We start from the raw sequence: 19025 nt of genomic DNA, 5'->3' as shown, positions 1-19025 counted from the left end.
GTGGATGAGATCATTCATCCTCTTGCTGTACTGGGTGGCATTTCTCTGGCGATTGGACGATGAGCAACTTGCGCCCACCTCCCAGGTTGACAAGGTGAGGTTGGTGGGCCTCCTGGAGCCATCCCTCGAGTAGATGACATCCCAGTGCTGGTGGATTTCATGGACGAGAGATTTAAGGGAATCATTGCTGAACCTTGGTGCAGCCTTTTTCTCGGATGCAGCCATCTGAAGAGGTTTGCTGAATACAGCAAGGCTGAACAGAGTGAAAGTGTATGTTTGGGTGGCGTTTAAATATGGCTCCTGGACCTTCGACCCCATGGTGTAAAGGTGAGGTGGACGAATTAGTTCCCCACCCACCATGTGATTCGGAGAGCTACTCGCTGATGCACAATTAGCTTCTGTGCGCAAAATCGGGCGCGATTCCCAGCCATGCCATCCAACGGGAAAAGTGCTGTGAAACCCGCCCACCACTGCACTTAGTCTCCAAAATAGAAAATTCTGCCCTGTGTTTCTGTTGGGAGAGACCACAGAGGCGTCAGCATCAGATCGTGGGCGGCTTGGATCACAGAGGAATCAAATCATGGGGGAATCAAGTCACACAGGTTTTTTGATTATGGGGGTATTTGGATCGCAAGGGTGGTTTAGATCGCGGGGGTGTCAGGATCAAGTGGTGGTATCTAAATTGCACAAGGGGGTTGTTGGATCAAGTTGCGGGGGAGGGGGGCAGTTTGCTGCATGTTGGTTTGCAGTACCTGGGGGAAGCATTCCTTCTCTTCTTGCCCCAGAAGCTGCTGGAAAATCTCATACCTGCTGGATCTTGTCACTCCATTTATGAACTCCTTTCAAAATTGTACCGTTTAGTTCATATTGCCTCTTTCTTCCTACTGAAAGGTATAACTTCACACCTGTCTGCACTAAATTTCATCTGCCATGTGTCTGCCCATTTCATTAGTATGTCTATTCCTCCTGAAGTCTGTTACTATCCGCCTCTTTGTTTACTCCAATTCACAGTTTTGCACCATCTGCCCTTTTATGTTCAGGTCATTAATAGATACCAAAAAGTACAGTGTTACCACTGCACATTTGCCTCCAGTTTGAAGAATAACTTGTGGGTAGTTCTGTATCCATGCTGCCACTGACCCTCTAATCTCAGCGGCTTCAATTTTGTCATCAAGTCTATTATGCAACACATCAAATACCTTTCGAAGGTCCATATACGCAACATCAAATTTGCTACCCTCATCAAATCTCTCCGTAAAATCGTCAAGAAACTCAATCAGGTTTGTCAGACACAATTTACCTGCAACAAATTTGTGCTGGCTGTTATTTATTAACACAAACTTTCTTAGCAAGAATTAATTAATTTTGCCATGTTTTTGTCTCTAAATGATTAGCCCTTTCCACTTTCATTAAACAGGGATGTAACATTTGCAATTTGCCAGCTCTTTGGCATCAATCCCATATCCAAAACGGACTAAAATCTTGTGACCACAGCCACTTCTATAACTACCCTTACATCCCTCTGCAATCCAGGATGCATCCCACCCTTGCTAGGTAACTTTGGCCGGGATTTTCCATGCCTGCTGGTGTCGGGCTTGTTCAGTGGCATGAGTGGACAATATGGTGCAATGGTTTCAAGACAGCATGAAACCAGTTTGCAATCGTTTGCTCAGTCCACCAACGGCAGGCCATGTTTCCCGCCATCGGACGTTGGAAATCTCATTTTAATATATCAGCATGTCATTATAAGGCCAGCCTGCTGGATTGATCCGCCCCGGGCTGGATTGTCCGCCCACGTTGGCGGGAAAACACGCCAACATATTTCACAACAGCACATAAGCGATGTGCACCTGGCAGGCTGCACTTCACTCAGGACTTCAAGGTTTGTTTGCCTACCTTGCTTCAGGCAGCACTTGCAGTCATCAGCGCCAGGCTTCACAGACAGCACCACACCACTTTAAGGGGGCTCACAGATAGGTCTCTCCCCACCAGATCAGCCATATGTGGGTGGCTTTTCAATGGCTGCAGGGCTAGGTCTTGCTTGGGGAAGGGGGCAAAGTGGCCTCAGATAAGGAAAGAGGCTGCAGGACGAGGGCTGTACTGGGGAAGGAGGGTATCCCAGAGGGGTATCCCAGAGTGCTTGTGGAGGCAGAAATTGATCTGTGCAAGTGGCCTCAAGATATTGAGAGCTGAGGAGGCAGTCTCCAGAGGAGATGAGGCCAGATGGACTGTGAGGGTGTGTGTGTGAGAATGGGTAATGATGTCCCTTGAGCGGGCAGTGAGTGAGATGCCAGTGAGTGTGCGATGGGCTTCAGTGTGTCAGTTTAGAATGATGAGAAGTTTGACATACCCTAGCTGCACGGATGAGATCATTCATCCTCTATCTGGATTGGATGGCCAACCTCTCCTGTGCAGCATTGGCACTGACCACCGCTGTCACCACCTGCCATGCTGAATTGTTGATGTTGCTGCCCATCCTGCGGCTAGAGTGGGTGTAGAGAACATCACTGTGGGCCTCCACGGTGTCGAAGTGACACTTCAATGATGTGTCATTAAACTTGGGGCCTGCAGTCTTTTTGCCTTTCATGGACATCTTCCCTGCAGTGGTCATGGGCAGGAAGCATTGAGATGTGTGTGCACAGCTGGACTTTAAATAAAGCGTGAAAATCTGCCATCGCGGCCGGCAGGTAAAAAGTCATTTTACCCACCTGCTACCGCACTCAGTGTAAATCTGGGATGATTCCACCCTTTGAATGCTGTCAGTACTTTTAATACCTCCTCTTCATGTATTTTTATCCCATCTAATTTCTCTACAGTATTGTCCTTTAATGTGGCATTAGCTGCATCATCTTCTTTGTGAAGACAGGTGCAAAGTACTCATTTAGTACCTTAGCCATGCCCTCTGCCACTGCAAGATTTCCTTTTTGGTTCCTTATTGACCACACCCTTCCTTTGACTACTCTTACTATTTATATGTTCATAAAATATTTTATTGTCTACTTTTATGTTCCCAATAATCTTTTCTCATATACTCTCTGTGCCCCCATTTTATGTTTCAATTCTCCACCATACTTCCTGCATTCTGCTTGATTCTCTACTTTACTAAAAATTACTGACTTTAGGTAGGTAGGTAAATAGCCATGACCCACAAAGGACAGTAGGCATATCTCTCAATTAGAGAGAGACAATTAGTTATATAGCTTGAGAGACAATACTGCTTAAAGCATGGGGCAGCTGAGGAGACAGGTCCCAAATTTACCTCAGCTGGAACAGAAATTGAACCCATGCTGTTGCTGTTATTCTGAGCTACACACTAGCTAACTGAACTAATCAGTCCATGGCTGCCTTTATGTGACTCATATATCAGGAGGCATTTGTACAGAGAGATATACACCAAGGCGGTCAGGTCACATGTTTAATAACATCATCGCGCAATAGGCAATTTTGAAAATGAATTATTTACATGTACAAATTATATCATTTCAAAAACAAAGAAAGAAATCTCTGTGAATGTTCACACTTGGCAAAATAACTGACTCAGACCACAGAATAGTTACAGCACCATTCAAAAGGAGGCCATTCAGGCTGTCTTGCCTCCACTGGTTCTCCAAATGAGCATTTTACCTAGTTTCACTCCCTGGCCTTCTCCCTGTAGCCTGCACATTCTTTCTTTTCGGAAAATAATCAAATTCCCTCATAAATTGAACTTGCCTCCATCAAATTTTCAGAAAGTGCATTTCAACCACTCGCCACATGTCTCCAGAATAAGAATAATTAACTGGGGGTAAATCCAGAGTAAGAATAATTAACTGAGGGAAAGCCAACTTCAATGGGGTAAGAACAGATCTGGGCCAAATAAATTGAAGTCAAAGGTTGGCAGGCAAAACGGTAGCTACCTTCAAAGAAGAGATAGCTTGGGCACAGTCAAGATATATTCCCTCGAAAGTGAAAGGTAGGACAAACGAAGCCAGAACAGCACAGGTTGAGAGGGGATCAGATAGAGGTGTATAAGATTATGAGGGGCATAGATAGGGTGGATAGGATGGCACTTTTTCCATTAGTAGAGAGGTCAATAACCAGGGGGCATAAATTTAAGGTAAGAGGTAGAAGGCTAAGAGGGGAGTTGAGGAGAAATGTTTTCACCCAGAGGGTGGTGGGAGTCTGGAACTCACTGCCTGAAAGGGTGGCTGAGTCAGAAACTCTCGTAACATTTAGGTAGTATTTGGATATTCACTTGCGTTGCCATAGCCTCCTGGTCTATGGGCCAAGCACTGAAAAATGGGATAAGTGTAGTCAGATCTTTGTTGACTGACGTGGACATGAAGGGGTGAATGGCCTCCTTCTGTGCCATGGACGCCTATGAGTCTATGAGCTCCCTGAATGACAAAAGAGATAGAAATTAAGATAAAGAAGATGAAGGGTGCTTACAACAGATTTCAGGTAGAAAATACAATTGAAAACCAGGTTGAATAAAGAAGTTTCAGAGGGGAAGTGAGAAAGCAAATAAGAAAAGCAAAGGGGGAGTATGAAACGTGTCAGCCAGCTAACATGAAAGAGAATCTCAAAGTCTTCTATAGGTATATAAACTGGTAAAAGGAAGACTCGGGCCAATTAGGGACCAGAAAGGGGATTTATGCATGGAGGCAGAGAGCATAGCTTAGGCATTAACTGAATACTTTGCATCGATCTTTACAAAGGCAGATGCTACCCAGGCTATGGTGAAAGAGGAAGTACTTCAGATACAGGAAGGATTTAAAATTGATAAGGAGGAGGTATTGGATCGGCTGCCTGTACTTAAAGTTGATTAGGCACCAGGACCAGAGGAGATGCATCCAAGAATACTGAGGAAAGTGGGAGTGGAAATTGCGGAAGCACTGGCCATCATTTTTTAGTCTTAGACTCAGGGATGGTGCCAGAGTACTGGAGAAATGCAAATGTTACACTCTTGATCAAAAACTTGTAAAGGTAAGACCAGCAATCACAGAGCAATCAGTTTAACTTTGGTGGTGGGGAAACTTCTAGAAATATTAATTTGGGACAAAATTAATGACCACATGGACAAATACGGGTTAATTAAGGAAAGCCAGCATGGATTTCTTAAGGGAAAATCGTATTTAACTAACTTGCTGGAGTTTTTTGAAGAGTTAACGGAGAGGGTTGATGAGGGTAATGCTGTTGATATGGTTTACAGGAACTTTCAAAAGGCATTTGATACAGTGCCGCACAGACTTGTAAGCAAAGTTAAAGATCATGGAGTAAAAAGGGAGAGTGGCAACATGGATACAAAGTTGGCTGAGTGACAGGAAACAGAGAGTTTCCTGTTTTTCAGACTGGAGCCATGTTTGTAGTGGAGTTCCCCAGGGGTCAGTATTGGGATCCTTGCTTTTCCTGACATACATTAATGATCTAGACCTTGTTGTATGGGGCACAATTTCAAAATTTGTGAATGATACAAAACTTGGAAGCATTGTGAACTGTGGGATAGCGTAGAACTTCAAAAGGACAGAGACAAGTTGGTGAAATTGGCAGATGAAGTTCAATGCGGAGAAATGTGAAGTAATTCATTTTGGTGGAAAGGTAATTGAGAGACAATATAAAATAAAAGAAGGCACAGGAGCAAAGGGACCTGGATGTATATGTGCATAAGTCAATGAAGGTGGCAGGACAGGACGAGAGCACGGTTAATAAAACATGCAGCATCCTAGACTTTATTAATAGGGGCATGGAGTACAAGAGCAAGAAAGTTATGTTGAACTTGTCATAAGACACTAGTTCGGCCTCAACTGGAGTATTGTGACCAATTATGGGCACTGCACTTTAGAAAGGATGTGAAGGCATTAAAGAAGGTGTAGAAAAGATTCACGAGAATGGTTCCAGGGATGAGCAACTATCTTCAGTTATGAAGATAGATTGAAGAAGTTGGAACTGTTTTCGTTGAAGAATAGAAGGCTGAGAGGAGATTTGATAGAGGCATTGAAAATCATGAGGGCTCTGGACAGAGTAGATAGGGAAAAAATGTTCCCACTCATGAAAGGACCCAAAACAAGAGGTCACAGATTTAAAGTAATTGGTAACTGAAGCAAAAACATGAGAAAAAGCTTTTTCACGCAGGGAGTGATTAGGGGTGTGGAATGTACTAACATGTGGTGGAGGCAGGTTCAATTGAAACATTCAAAAGGGAATTAAATTGCCATTTGCAAAGGAAGAACGTGCAGGATTACGGGGAAAAGGTGGGAGAATGGCACTAAGTAAATTACTCATTCGGAGAGCTGGTGCAGACACAATGGGCTGAATGGCCTCCTTCTGTGCTATAACAATTCTGTGACTCTGCGGTTCTGTCTCCATTGCTTCTTTTTCCAATTACAAAGAGCAAAGAACAAAGAAAAGTACAGCACAGGAACCCAGCTTCGGCCCTCCAAGCCTGCGCCGATCATATTGCCTGTCAAACTAAAACATTTTGCACTTCCAGGGTCTGTATCCCTCTATTCCCATCCGATTCATGTATTTGTCAAGCTGCATCTTAAACACCACTATCGTACCTGCTTCCACCACCACCTCTGGCAGCGAATTCCAGATACTCACTACCCTTTGCGTAAAAAACTTACCCCGCACATCTCCTCTAAAGTTTTCTCCTCTCACCTTAAATCTATGTCCCCTAGTAATTGACTCTTTCACCCTGGGAAAAAGCTTCTGACTATCTACTCTGTCCATGCCACTCATAATTTTGTAAATTTCTATCAAGTCGTCCCTCAATCTCCAGTGCTCTAGTGAGAACAATCCGAGTTTCTCCAACCTCTCCTCATAGCTAATAACCTCCAGACCAGGCAGCATCCTGGTAAACCTCCTCTGCACCCTCTCCAATGCCTCCATATCCTTCTGGTAATGTGGCAACCAGAATTGCACCCAATATTCCAAGTGTGGCTTAACCAAGGTTCTATACAGAACCTGCAATTACCTTAAATCTGTGCCCTCTTGTTATTGACCCTTCCACCATAGGAACAGATTTTCCCTATCTACTCTTTCCAGATCCTCATGAATTTGTATGCCTCTATCAAATCTCCTCTCAACCTTCTTTTCTCCAAGGAAAACAATCCCAACCTCGCAAATCTATCCACGTAACTGAAGTTCTTCATTCCTGGAACTATTTTTGTGAATCTTTCTGCATTCTCTCTGAGGCCTTCATATCTTTCCTAATTTGTGGAACCCAGAACTGGACACACTGCTCCAGTGATCTATATGAGTTCAACATAATCTCCTTGCTTTTGTACTGTATGCCCCTAATAATAAAGCCAAGGATGCTGTATGCTTTATTAACCACTCTCTCAACCTGTCATGGCACCTTCAATGACTTATATGCATATACACCCAGGTCCCTCCCCTCCTGTACCAGTTTAGAATTGTATCCTTTATTTTACATTCTCTCTCCGTGTTCTTCCTACCAAAATGAATCACTCCATACTTCTCTGGATTAAATTTCATCTGCCACATGCCCGTCCATTTCATTAAGCTGTGTATGTCATTTTGAAGCTCTACACTGTCATCTTCATAATACTTGCAAGTTTCAAGTCAGCCGCAAATATTGAAATTGTGCCCCATACACCAAGATCTAGGCCATTAATCAGGATGAGCAAGTGTCCTAATGTTGACCTCTGGGAATTCCACCACAAACCTTGCTTTAGTTCAAAAAACATCCATTGAGCACTACTCTTTCTTTCCTGTTACTCAGCCAACCTGGTATCCATGATGATCCTGTCCACTTTAATCCTTGAGTTACAACTTTGCTCACAAGTCTGTTGTGCAGCACTTTATCATATGCCTTTTGGAAGTCCACATTAACAGTATTTCCCTAATTAACCCTCTCTGTTACCCCAATAAACTCCACCAAGTTCATTAAACATGATTTGTCCTTAAATCCATCCTGGCTTTCCTTAATTAACCCACATTCTCACAAGGCAACTATTAATTTTGTCCTGAATTATCATTTCTAGAAGCTTCCTCACCAATGAGGTTAAACTGACTGGCCCGTAGTTACTGGGCTTAGCTTTAAAACCTTTTTTGAACATTTTCAATTCTCCAGCCCTCTGGCACCATCCCTGAGTCTAAGGAAGACTAGAAATAATGGCCAGTGCCTCTGTAATTACCACTCTCACTTCTTTCAGTATCCTCGGATCCTTATCAGCTTTAAGTAGTGACAGCTAATCCATTACCAACTCCTTATCAATTTTTAACACTTCAAGTGTCCCTGGGTAGCATCTTCTTCCTTGGTGAAGACATATGAAAAGTATCCATTTAATACCTCAGCTATTCCCCCTGCCTCCATGTACAAATCTCCTTTTTGGTCCCTAATTGGCCTCATTCCTCCTTTTACCATCTTTTTTACTATTTATATGCCAATAGATAACTTTTGAATTCCCTATTATGTTAGCTGCCAGTGCCTTTTCTGTCTAAACTATGCCTATAAATCAAGTCCAGCAACTGGTTTACAAAGTTTTCTTGATCTTTGTACAGGTTTTGGTGTAGAGTTAGGTTTTAAACTGTATGCTTTCAGTTCAGGATTTACAGAAGATTTGTTTCTTTTTTGGACATTTGTTGTGTTTTATTTCTTTTGGCCCAGATTTATATCTGTAGCTCATAATCTCAACAAATTTATTAATAGCTTGTGCTTCCTGTGTATGTTCCTGGTACCTTTTCATAATTAGCCTTCATGTTCTTTAAGCTTTCTTCCCTCTCTTGGTTGAATTCTAGTTGCAATCTATTGTTTTTCTTTTTGAAAAAGTCTCTGCCCTCTTAGACAGATATTTCTAGCTCTTATTCTTTCTGAACTAACTCTGTATTGAATTTTTGTCTTAACTGTTTGAGAGTGGAGTTGTGTTTCAGTTGCAGATCCTCCAGTTCCAGCTGCAGATTGAAAATCTTCCTGATCTAATACCTTCTGTACTTGATATGCTAGAAACTTCAGACAATTGGTTATAACTTTCACCAAAGTCTTAGTTTCCTTTCCGATTATGTGTTCAGAAAGCACCTTCTTAAGTTTTTCTAATTCTGTGGGCTCTGTTGTCACAGAACTATCAACAGCATAGTTTCCATTTTGTATGGCATTCCACATGGTGATGTACAGCAATTTTTCTAATGGACCCTAAGTTGAACTTCAGGAAAATGAACCAGCTCTCCAAGTTCTGTTCCTGGAGCCTAGAACATTAGTGAGACTAGGCACCAGATTTTTGTGGAGTCGGGAAGACTCTGTGGACCTTTGAAAATGGTGAGCGGGACCCGGATGCAGCAGTCATGCTTCCATTTCCAACAATTTTTGCTGGTAGGGAGAAGGTTTGAATCACACATTTTGGAAACCCAAGCTTAGCAGGGCCATTTGAACTCAGTGCTGAGTTCAAACAGATCACATTCTGGCTGTTGCAAGGTGTCTTAACCCATTATGTGGGAGCCATGAATTTATGGAGTAGACATAAATGCCCTTAGAGTGGATAAGGTCTATTTATGTATCATGATCTGAAGTATTATTTTAATCCTCAGCTCTTTAAACATAAAAAACGCAGACTGAAGCTGCCATTGAGAGTTTAAAAAAAACACTCCGCTAGACTGCTTCGATTGACAGGTAATCTGCTGTGGATTAGAAAAAAAATCATTAGCTTCCGCAGTTTCTATAGAGTTTTTTGTTGACATTTCCCCAAAAGCTATTATTATGCCATTATGAATGCTAGGCTGAGTTTCAAATGCTACAATTATCTCAACAGGGAGTTCTGAGTTCACAGTTTGATTGACAGTTTAAAGAAATATTAAAGGACTAGCTGTCTTTGATGTGGGTTTGGAACAGAATTTGATTTTTTTTATAAGGAATTAACCATTTGAGGAGATTTAAAAGCTTTGAATGGATTTCATAAATGGGATATTTTTCAGTATAAGTGTATGAGTAAGAGCTGAATTAGATTATTAGCAGTTCATTTTTTTAGGCTAGATTTTTGCAGAGTTGGGGAACCTTCACAGATCTTTAAAAATGATGGGCAGGATCCAGATGTGGAAAACCCAACTGCATTTCTGACAGATTCAATTTTTACTGGTAGGGGAAAGAGGGAGGGACATGATTCACATGGGTGGGGAACCCAAACTCAGCAGGGCCATTTGAGCTCAGTGCTGAGTTCAAACGGCTCCACTTTGGCTATTACAAGGGTTTAACCCACAAGTGTAAGAGTTATGAATGATGAAGAGATATAAATGCTCTTGAAGTGTGAATGAGGTTTGTTTAGATATCATGATCTGAAATTTTTTAAATTCTCTGCTGTTCAAACTTTAAAAAAAAGCAGGCTGCAACTGTCAGTGAGAGTTAACAAAAACGCTCTGCTAGACTGCTTTGATTGACAGCTTGGGTTAGAAAAAATTAGCAACTGGTTGTGTAGTTTCAATAGACTTCCTTGTTGACATTACTCCAAGGTGAATCATTATGTCTGAATTCTTGCCTGAGTTGCAAAAGCTATAATTATTTCAGTAGAGGGTTCTGAGTTCATAGTTGATTGACAGCTTAAATATGCTATTAAACAATTAGCTGTATTTGATGTGAGGTCTGAATAGAAGTTTGTTTATGAAATAGAGATTTACCACTTGAGATTTAAAAGTTTTGAATGGATTTTATAAATGGGAGCTTTTCTCACTATCAAGTGTTTAGGAGTGAGAGCTAGATTAGACTGTTAGAATTTTTTTTTCAACTCCTGAGGTTTGTCCTTGGGTAGAGACAGGGTGAGTGGCTATGGGGGGGTAGCATAGCAGATATGAGGTCGTGAGTGGGGGCATGAGTTGCCATTGAGATGCCATAAAGGATATGAGGGATCATGAGTTATTATCGAGTTGGCATGGAAGGAATGAAGGGCCACGCGGATGGGTAAGGGTGTGAGAGACTGTGAGGGACAGAGTGTATAACAACTGGGATGGAATCCCATAGAACTGAGGCAGTTATTTGAACTAGCCTGCTTCAGCACTTGCCAGTTCCCATAGCCACCTACTTCTGCTTCTGGGGTCGACAGGCCCGAATCCATCCCAAACCCGTGCCCCCCAAGTGAAAATTGTGTTTCACAGTAATTTTTACCAAGGTGAGTCCAGCAATTCAGGAAATTTCCCAAATCAAGCTATCTGCCTCAGTAGCCGAAATCCAGACCTTTATCTCCACATGGCCCCTGAGTTCTGCCAATGTTCATACTAGGTGAGTAATTATGAAAATGGTATGGGGCAATAAGGGTGCGTGCAGGGTGGGTGGGTGATCATGAGTTGGCCTGGAGGATATGAGGGGGTAATGGAATGGGTGAGGTCCATGAGTTGGCATGGAGGAGTGGGTGTGGGGGTGTGAGGGTTGAAGGCTAGAGACATTAACAACTTAACTGAGGCAGGCCTTGCAACCAGCCTGACTCAGCACTCATCTGCTACTGTGGCCGTCTAGTCTCTGTTTCCAGGTTTGGTGAGCCCAATTCTATCCTACCCCCAGAATGAAAATTGCATGTGTCTGGGCACTTTTGACCAAGTGGGTCCGGAGAGTTGGGAAATTTCCTGACTCAAGCTATCCTCCTCAATAACAAAAATTGGGCCTATCTTTTCTGTGCCTTCTGCACCTGCGGTTCTATCACCATTAGGGGACATTTCTTCTTCCTGCAAAATCTCTTCAAATTTTTTTTTATTTGTAAATGTCTTTTTAAATGACCATCCTTTCCAGCTATATTGTGGTACAGCTGATTTGTGTCCTCCTTGTGGGTTTCCAATAACTCTGCTTCCATTTCCTGGGCTATTTGAGTAGCTTCTATCTTCTCTTTCACTTGCTGTAACCATTTTCGTTGATTTTCAGACCAAGATACACTACCACAGATTGCACAAAATGCACAGTTGTTCCTTTTCAACTTGTGATCATTGAGCCTTTATCGCACTTCATCGAAGACTTGAAGGTTTTCTTCCTCTGCTGTGGTTGCGATCAACATATCATCTTGATTACATAAGAAATGTGACACTCCTTGCCAAATCCTATCCATTGTACCTTGGAAGATATTTGGAGATGATACCATAGGGCAGCTTCTTGTAGGAGTAAACCCCATATGGGTGAGTGATTATGAAGGTGGCATGGGGGCAATAAGGGGGAGGGTGGTACATGAATTAGCATGGGGGATAAGAGGGGGTAGGGAGTGGGTGAGGTTCATGAGTTGTCATGGGAGTTTGGAGATGTGAAGGGGCAGGTGGTGGTATAGTGGTATTGTCAATGGACTGGTAATCCAGAGACCCAGGGTAATGCTCTTGGGACCCGGGTTCAAATACCACCATGACAGATGATGGAATTTGAATTTAATACAAATATAGAATTAAAAGTCTAATGATGATCATGAAACTATTGTCAATTGTCATAAAAACCCATCTGGTTCACTAATGTCCTTTATCTGTTGTCCTTACCTGATCTGGTCTAGCCTATATATGACTCCAGACCCATAGCAATGTGGTTGACTCTTAAATACCCTCTGAACAAGGGCAATAAATGCTGGCCTAGCCAGCAATGCCAACATCCCAGGAACAAATAAAAAAAATGTTTGTCATGAGATACTGTTGACTCTCTCCATGTGCATTAAACTGTAGAACAGATGGGACAAATCCAACTACATGAATATCCTAGCTCCCGCTAACTCTGCATACAAATCTTGAGAAGTTGGTAATGTTCATCATCATCTAACTGGTTGATTGTGACTTTGCAGTTCTTGCATAGTCTCAGGTTAGCTTTCACTTGCACACCATTTCTCTCTAGTTCCTTTAGTTCCTCTTCAACCTATGTTTTGAGAGGATAAGTAATTGGCTCAGCCTTGCAATATACTGGTTTGCTTCAGATGTTTGCTTTCTCACCAATTATATCTTCATAACTTTCTTGAAGATGCTGCTGTAGCTATTCACTTTCTTGGTAATTTCAATCTGAAAAACAAGCTTCAGTGTAACTTCAGCTTGTGAAAGCAGTCTTTGCCCATTAACATTGGCTTTCTTATCTTGCCACAACTATGGGTAACTAGAGGGACCTACCCTTACATTGGACATTGCACTCCATTTGTCCATACATTTCTAACACCTCAGCAGAGTAGGTTTTCAATTGAACTATGTTTTCAGTTAGAAGTACATCACTGAATTTGCTCTCCTATGTGTCTCTACTCATGATTGAACAATCTTCAGCTTTATTGAGATGCATATTGATATAATGTGGATTTTTCAACATGTTTGTACAAAAATCTCTGTCATTTCAGTGATTGCAAGAGACAGAAATACTGTACAGCCCTAGCTTCTCTTTGCCTAAATATTTTGGATTGACTTCAAGGTTGTGAATTCCACCCATGTTGTGCCACTGCTTTCCATTATTACTGGAAAGGGTTCCTATCCTGCTCTGGCTTTTGTTCAGCAAGCAGTTGTAATATGACCTATCTTTTGGCAATTAAAGCATTTAGCATTTCTGTACTGACATGCCTGTGCCATGTAATTGCTATTACAGTGATAACAAGTCACTAAACTTCTATCTTCTCCTGACCACTCTTCTGATCAGGTCTCTCCACTTTAGACTTAGCAGAACCCTTCTAATAGTGGACATGGGAGCATTAGAGCAGGAGTAAGCCATTTGGCCCCTCGATCCTGCTCTGCCATTCAACGAGATCATGGCATATCTTCTACCTCAATGGCATTTTCCCACACTACCCCATACCCTTATATCTAGATATCTATTGATCTCAGTCTTGAACATACTCAATGATTGAGCCTCTGGGGTAGGGAATTCCAAACAATCACCACTTCATCTCAGTTTTAAATGACCTGCGCCTAATTCCGAGACTGTGTCTCCTGGCTTTAAACCCACCACCAGCCAGGGGAACCATCCTCCCTGTGTTTATCTTGTTGAGCCCTGTAAGAATTTTGTTTGCTTAATGAGATCACCTCTCATTCTTCTAAACTCCAGAGAATGCAGGCCCAGTCTCCTAAATCTCTCCTCCTAAGACAATCCCACCATCCCAGAAATCAGTCTGGTGAACCTTTGCTGCACTCCCTCTATGGCAAGTATATCCTTCCTTAGATAAGGAGACAAAAACTGTATGCAATATTCCAGGTGCGGTCTCACCTAGGCTCTAGACAACTGCAGCAAGCTGTACAAGATGCAGTAGTATGACCTTGCATAGGACAAAGCTTTTGAACATTCTTTGATGCCATCTCCATAGAAAGAGCAGTCAAGCTCAAACGCAAGCTCAAACATAAGATTTTGTGTGTTTAGTAACTGGCTGAATTCTTTCATCCACTAATTCACACACAAATCTGTCTCCTCAAGCAAAGTCTAGGGATGTGCCAAAGTTGCAATAAATACTTTAGTGTCACAATGTGCTCAACAGCTGTTTCACTATTTCACTGATTTTTGATTCCAAATTTGTAACTTTCCTTTATCTTTAGTGATTTAGGATTAAAATGTTGCTCCAACATGGTAATAATTATTTTGCAGAATACATCTTTTGCCTTCTTGGGAGTAAGAAGATCTGTTACTGTACACTTCAAAGTTTCTCTCCATTAGCAAAATTGCTTTCTTGAGCTCAAGTATTGCTTTATTCTGAGTCTGGACCTCTTTACTTTCACTTTCGTTTCATTAATATGTCATTAGCTCTGATGACCATGTCCAGTATTTCAATGTATAAACTGAATGGCTCTCAAACTCTATCATGCATTCCTAGCCTTCCAATGTATCGCATGGGCACAGCCATATTGTCCCATTTTCAAATGTAACAGCGACCCAGTAAACATTTAATTGTGGCTGTCTGTAACAGTGATACAGAAGCTAAGTCAGAATAAACTCACTAAAGCCAGTGAGGCCAGCAGTTGAATCAGATGGACAATAGTACCATAAGGCATCCCATTCACAGTTTGAAGCTCAGGCCTTACATAATCCAGCCAAATTCGTCACCATCCTATAGCCAAATCAGTGGGAACTAGATTATTTTGTTCATCACATTCTCTACTGCCATTTCATGCTAATATTGTTGTACTTCAATTCCATCCTCATTGCCAAAACCTGTTGTATATTTGGAGGAACTTGTAAAGAGAGACAGACACCAACGTGGTCATTTCATATGCTTAACGACATCATCATGCCTGGGCTTGTTCATAACTTATACAAAACAACATGGAAGGTGGTGTCTAGAACTAATAAACTTAATAAATTCTCTTAATGCTCCTAAACCCAAGTGGAAAACACATTGGAAGCACCATTGCAGCAATGGTGCATACCAACCTTACCTGTCATAGAGTAGCCTCATGTCCACTAACTCAGCTGTCTTCAGACCCTTTGTCACCAAGTTTGAACTGAGCATTAGGCATATAAAGAGTAATTTTGTAAAGCTCTGCATCCAGTGTGAAGCCTTACTGGATGGAAATATGGGTTGAAGAGCCAGCCAAAGAGCCTGAACCTGCAAGATTATCCCTGCACAATATAGAAATCACACTGTCTCAGGTCTTGAGCAATCATATATGGGATACAATTATGCTGCTTATTAATACATGGTTGTCTACTTCTTTAGACCTGTTGGGTTTTTATTTTATTAATTTTGCCAATGCAATCTCATTCAATGAAACTAACTCCTTTACACCCATATGTCTTTGGTAATGCATTATTAATAGCACATACTTATAATATAGTTAGAACATTTTTTGATAAAAGGCTTTTAAAAAGTTCCAGCATTCTGCTCAGACAGAGGCCAAAACTGGATGGTGGAAATTTCACCATAATACTCGGTTGTTATCTATAACTGACAACTAGCCACCCAGAGAGCTCATAAGCTGAATGCCTACAGATCTTTTGAGGTTGAAATTTGCTCTGTGTGCGATTTTTATTGCACTGGTTAACATATTGTACACAAAAATTATGATTATGCATAAAGTTGCAATAGATAATATATTACTAGTGAACAAGTAAGGTAGCAGATAGAGGAAGTTCAACACCTAAGACTTCACCTCACTTATAAAACAATAGTATAGAATAATGACACAAGAATTGTGTTTTATTATAATTAAATGAAAGACTTCATTAGGGAAAATATTATGATTTGCACTCCCAGTTCAGAGCTTCACATTTTAGAACTCATTTCGTGTGATTCATGTCATTTGCAATCTGTTTCATGCTGGAAAATCAGATAGAAGCAAAACAGACACAATAGGTGGAATTTTCAGAGCCCGCTGACGGCGGGCGTGATAGGTGGCATGCGTGGAAAATATGGCACGACCTGCTTCATGACGGCATGAAGGCAGGTCGCAATCTTCCACTCAGCCCGCCAATGGAGGGCTGCATTTCCTGCCATCAGTATGGCAGGGGGCTAATTGTAATACATCAGCATGTATTTAAAAGGCCTTCCTGCCAGGCTCTTGGAACACCTCCGTGTCATCCGCCCACATCGGCAGGACAGCACACAGACTTGTTTCACAACAGCATACAGGGGATGTGCACTTGGCAGCCTTCACTTCAGGTGAACTGAGGTGAGTGAGCAGCAACGTTCTCCACAGCTCACCTGTTGCTTACAGGCCTCAGGGGCATTGGGGTGGGGGTGGGGGAGGAGGAAACTGATACCTGGCTGTGAAGGTGACTGCTGAGGTAGGGGGGAGGCTGTTCAGAGGCAAGTGTTGGCCAGCCTTGGAAGCAACCGTTGTCGGTGGGGCGGAGTGGAGGTTGGGGGGTCAAGTGCTGCCCTGGAGCTGCATCCCATTCACAGGCAATCAAGGTGAGGGTCAGGCTAAGCGAGGGAAGTGGCCACGCATTAAGGGCACTGTATAAATTGACCATGCCTCTGCAACCGAGACAGATCAGGCGCGGTCACAGTGATATGATTGGGTTCAGGCTCCTGTCCTGCCTGCCCATGCAAGCAACACGGAGGCACCAAAGGGCCACCAAGCACTCCATACCTTACCCCACTCCTCCCTGACCCCCATGCCTCCACCACAGACTTCGAGTCCACCACCACTTTATTGGACCACAGAGCAATTGGACTACACGCATTGTACAATCTGCTCGCCGATGCTGGCCATGTAGCAGTCACTATTGGAGGTGCTCACAGCCCCGTGCAATCTCAGCATCCTGGTTTGGACCAGTGTTCCTCATGTCGCAGGTTGACAGGGTAGCACTCATCTCTGGCCATCTGAGGGGTGACCATCACTCTTCAGGAAGCATTAAGGGGCGGTCACACAGGGCCAGGAAAGGTGCTAAGTACAGCCATGATAACCACAGCTCTTTCATGCTGCAGGAGGACCACTTCAGGATCATGGATCCTGGTGACCTGGCTGTATGCCTGATGGCCTATGGAGACTGTAGAAGATTGAGGAGAGAGTGGCTGAGGTTCTTAGCTGTGCAAAGGCAGGAGCAGCAACCTCAAGAAGAAGGGGCAGCTGGGGCTCCTGCACACGCTGCCCATGAACGACAGCCATGGCTGGTCGGCGCCTAGTGATACCCAGGGTCTATAGACGCTGCCTGCCATTCCTGCAGATGACTGAGAACCAGTGTTGCCGATGACTGCTCATGTCTAGGGACCTGGTGGCTCACATCTGCTACTTACTGCAGGACTTGGTGCCAAGTGGACATGGAGGGCATCCATTGCCAAAGGCTGTGAAAGTGACCATGGCGCTCAATTTCGATGCCACTGGCATAAGTTTCCCCCGGCCCCTGGTGCCCCTGAGGCCTGTAAGTGGCCGAGCTGTAGAGAATACTGCTGCTCACTCACCTCAGTTCCCCCAAAGTGAAGGCCGCCAAGTACACATTGCCTGCGTGCTGTTGTGAAACACATTGGTGCTTTCCTGCCGACATGGATGGATGATACAGAGGGGTTCCAAGAGCCTAGCAGGATGGCCTTTTAAGTATATGCTAATTATATTACATAATTATATTTGTATCACAATTAGCTCCCAGCAGACCAATGCTGGGAAACGCGGCCTGCTGTTGGCGGGCTGAGCAGATGATCACGACCTTCACGCCATTGTGAAGTGGGTCCCACTATATTTCCCACACACGTGGCGTGATAGGTGGCCTATCATGCCCGCACCAGCTGGCTCTGAAAATTCTGCCCAATATTTCTATATATGCATCATGTAAAACTAAATATGTCATTCCAAACTTATTTCCACAAATAGGTTTGCGTGGCTGCAATAGCTTTCCTAAATCACTTTGACACTTGCTTGGAAGGTAACTCAATATTTCATTTAAATTTTCAAGCACCCTCTCGTTATCCAATTTGATTGGAGGAAAATCAGTTTCAGAGTTCTGCACTTCTACCCCTTTCTCATCATCCACCAGCACTAACACCACTTTTTGTTCCTTTTCCCTGTCAAAGTACTTTTTAAACATATTTACATGATACACCCTCTGCTTCTTTCTTCTATCTGGAGTATTTGTTAAATAATTTACTTCACTCAACTTCTTTTCAATCCTGTATGGCTCACTAAAATCTTGCATTTAATGAATCACCTAGCGCTGGTAACAAAACTAGCACTTTCTCCCCAGATACAAAACTGCAAATTTTAGCTTTTTTTAATCTGCTTTCACTTTCATCACTTGCTGCGATATCTTTAAATGTTCCCTAGCTCTGTTCAATCTTTCCCTGAAATTTGATACGATATCCATGAGAATAGTTTCTGAATTTTGACCCACCAATTTCTCATAAATCAATTTCAATGGTCCCCTTACCTCATGGCCATAAATGAGTTCAAAGGGGATAAAACCTGCTGATGCACTAGGATCATCTCTAATAACAAATAACAAAAATGGAATTCCTGTATCCCAATCCTGTGCATAATCCCGACAGTATGCTTTCATCATAGTTTTTAAAGTTTGATGTAATCTTTCCAAAGCTCCTTGTGACTCTGGCTGATAAGCTGTTGATTAAACTGTTTCATGCCCAAACTGTTCATTACTTCTTTAAACAGCCGTGACATGAAATTTGACCCCTGATCTGATTGTATTTCCTCAGGTAACCTATATCTTGTAAAAAATTTAATTAACTCCT

The 19025-nt window shown here is 42.6% G+C and overlaps 1 protein-coding gene across 13 annotated transcripts in view; it reads left to right on the top strand.

Moving 5' to 3' along the window:
- The window catches only part of LOC121279192 (protein ITPRID1-like), a 301605-nt gene that overhangs the window by 153305 nt on the left and 129275 nt on the right, over window positions 1-19025 (top strand). The window contains exon 14 of one of the 13 annotated variants that reach the window (XM_041190213.1): window positions 11840-11967. The exons of the other annotated variants lie outside the window; for them this stretch is intronic. Coding sequence (XP_041046147.1) covers window positions 11840-11905 — 66 coding nt within the window. The 3' untranslated portion in view covers window positions 11906-11967. Of the gene's footprint in view, window positions 1-11839; window positions 11968-19025 lie in introns of those variants that run through there. 13 annotated transcript variants of the gene reach the window in all.

The sequence above is a fragment of the Carcharodon carcharias genome, chromosome 6, assembly GCF_017639515.1.
Source record: "Carcharodon carcharias isolate sCarCar2 chromosome 6, sCarCar2.pri, whole genome shotgun sequence".
NCBI classification, from domain to species: domain Eukaryota; kingdom Metazoa; phylum Chordata; class Chondrichthyes; order Lamniformes; family Lamnidae; genus Carcharodon; species Carcharodon carcharias.
Note: the sequence above shows the minus strand (reverse complement) of the source record. Positions and strands in the feature narration are given on the sequence as shown.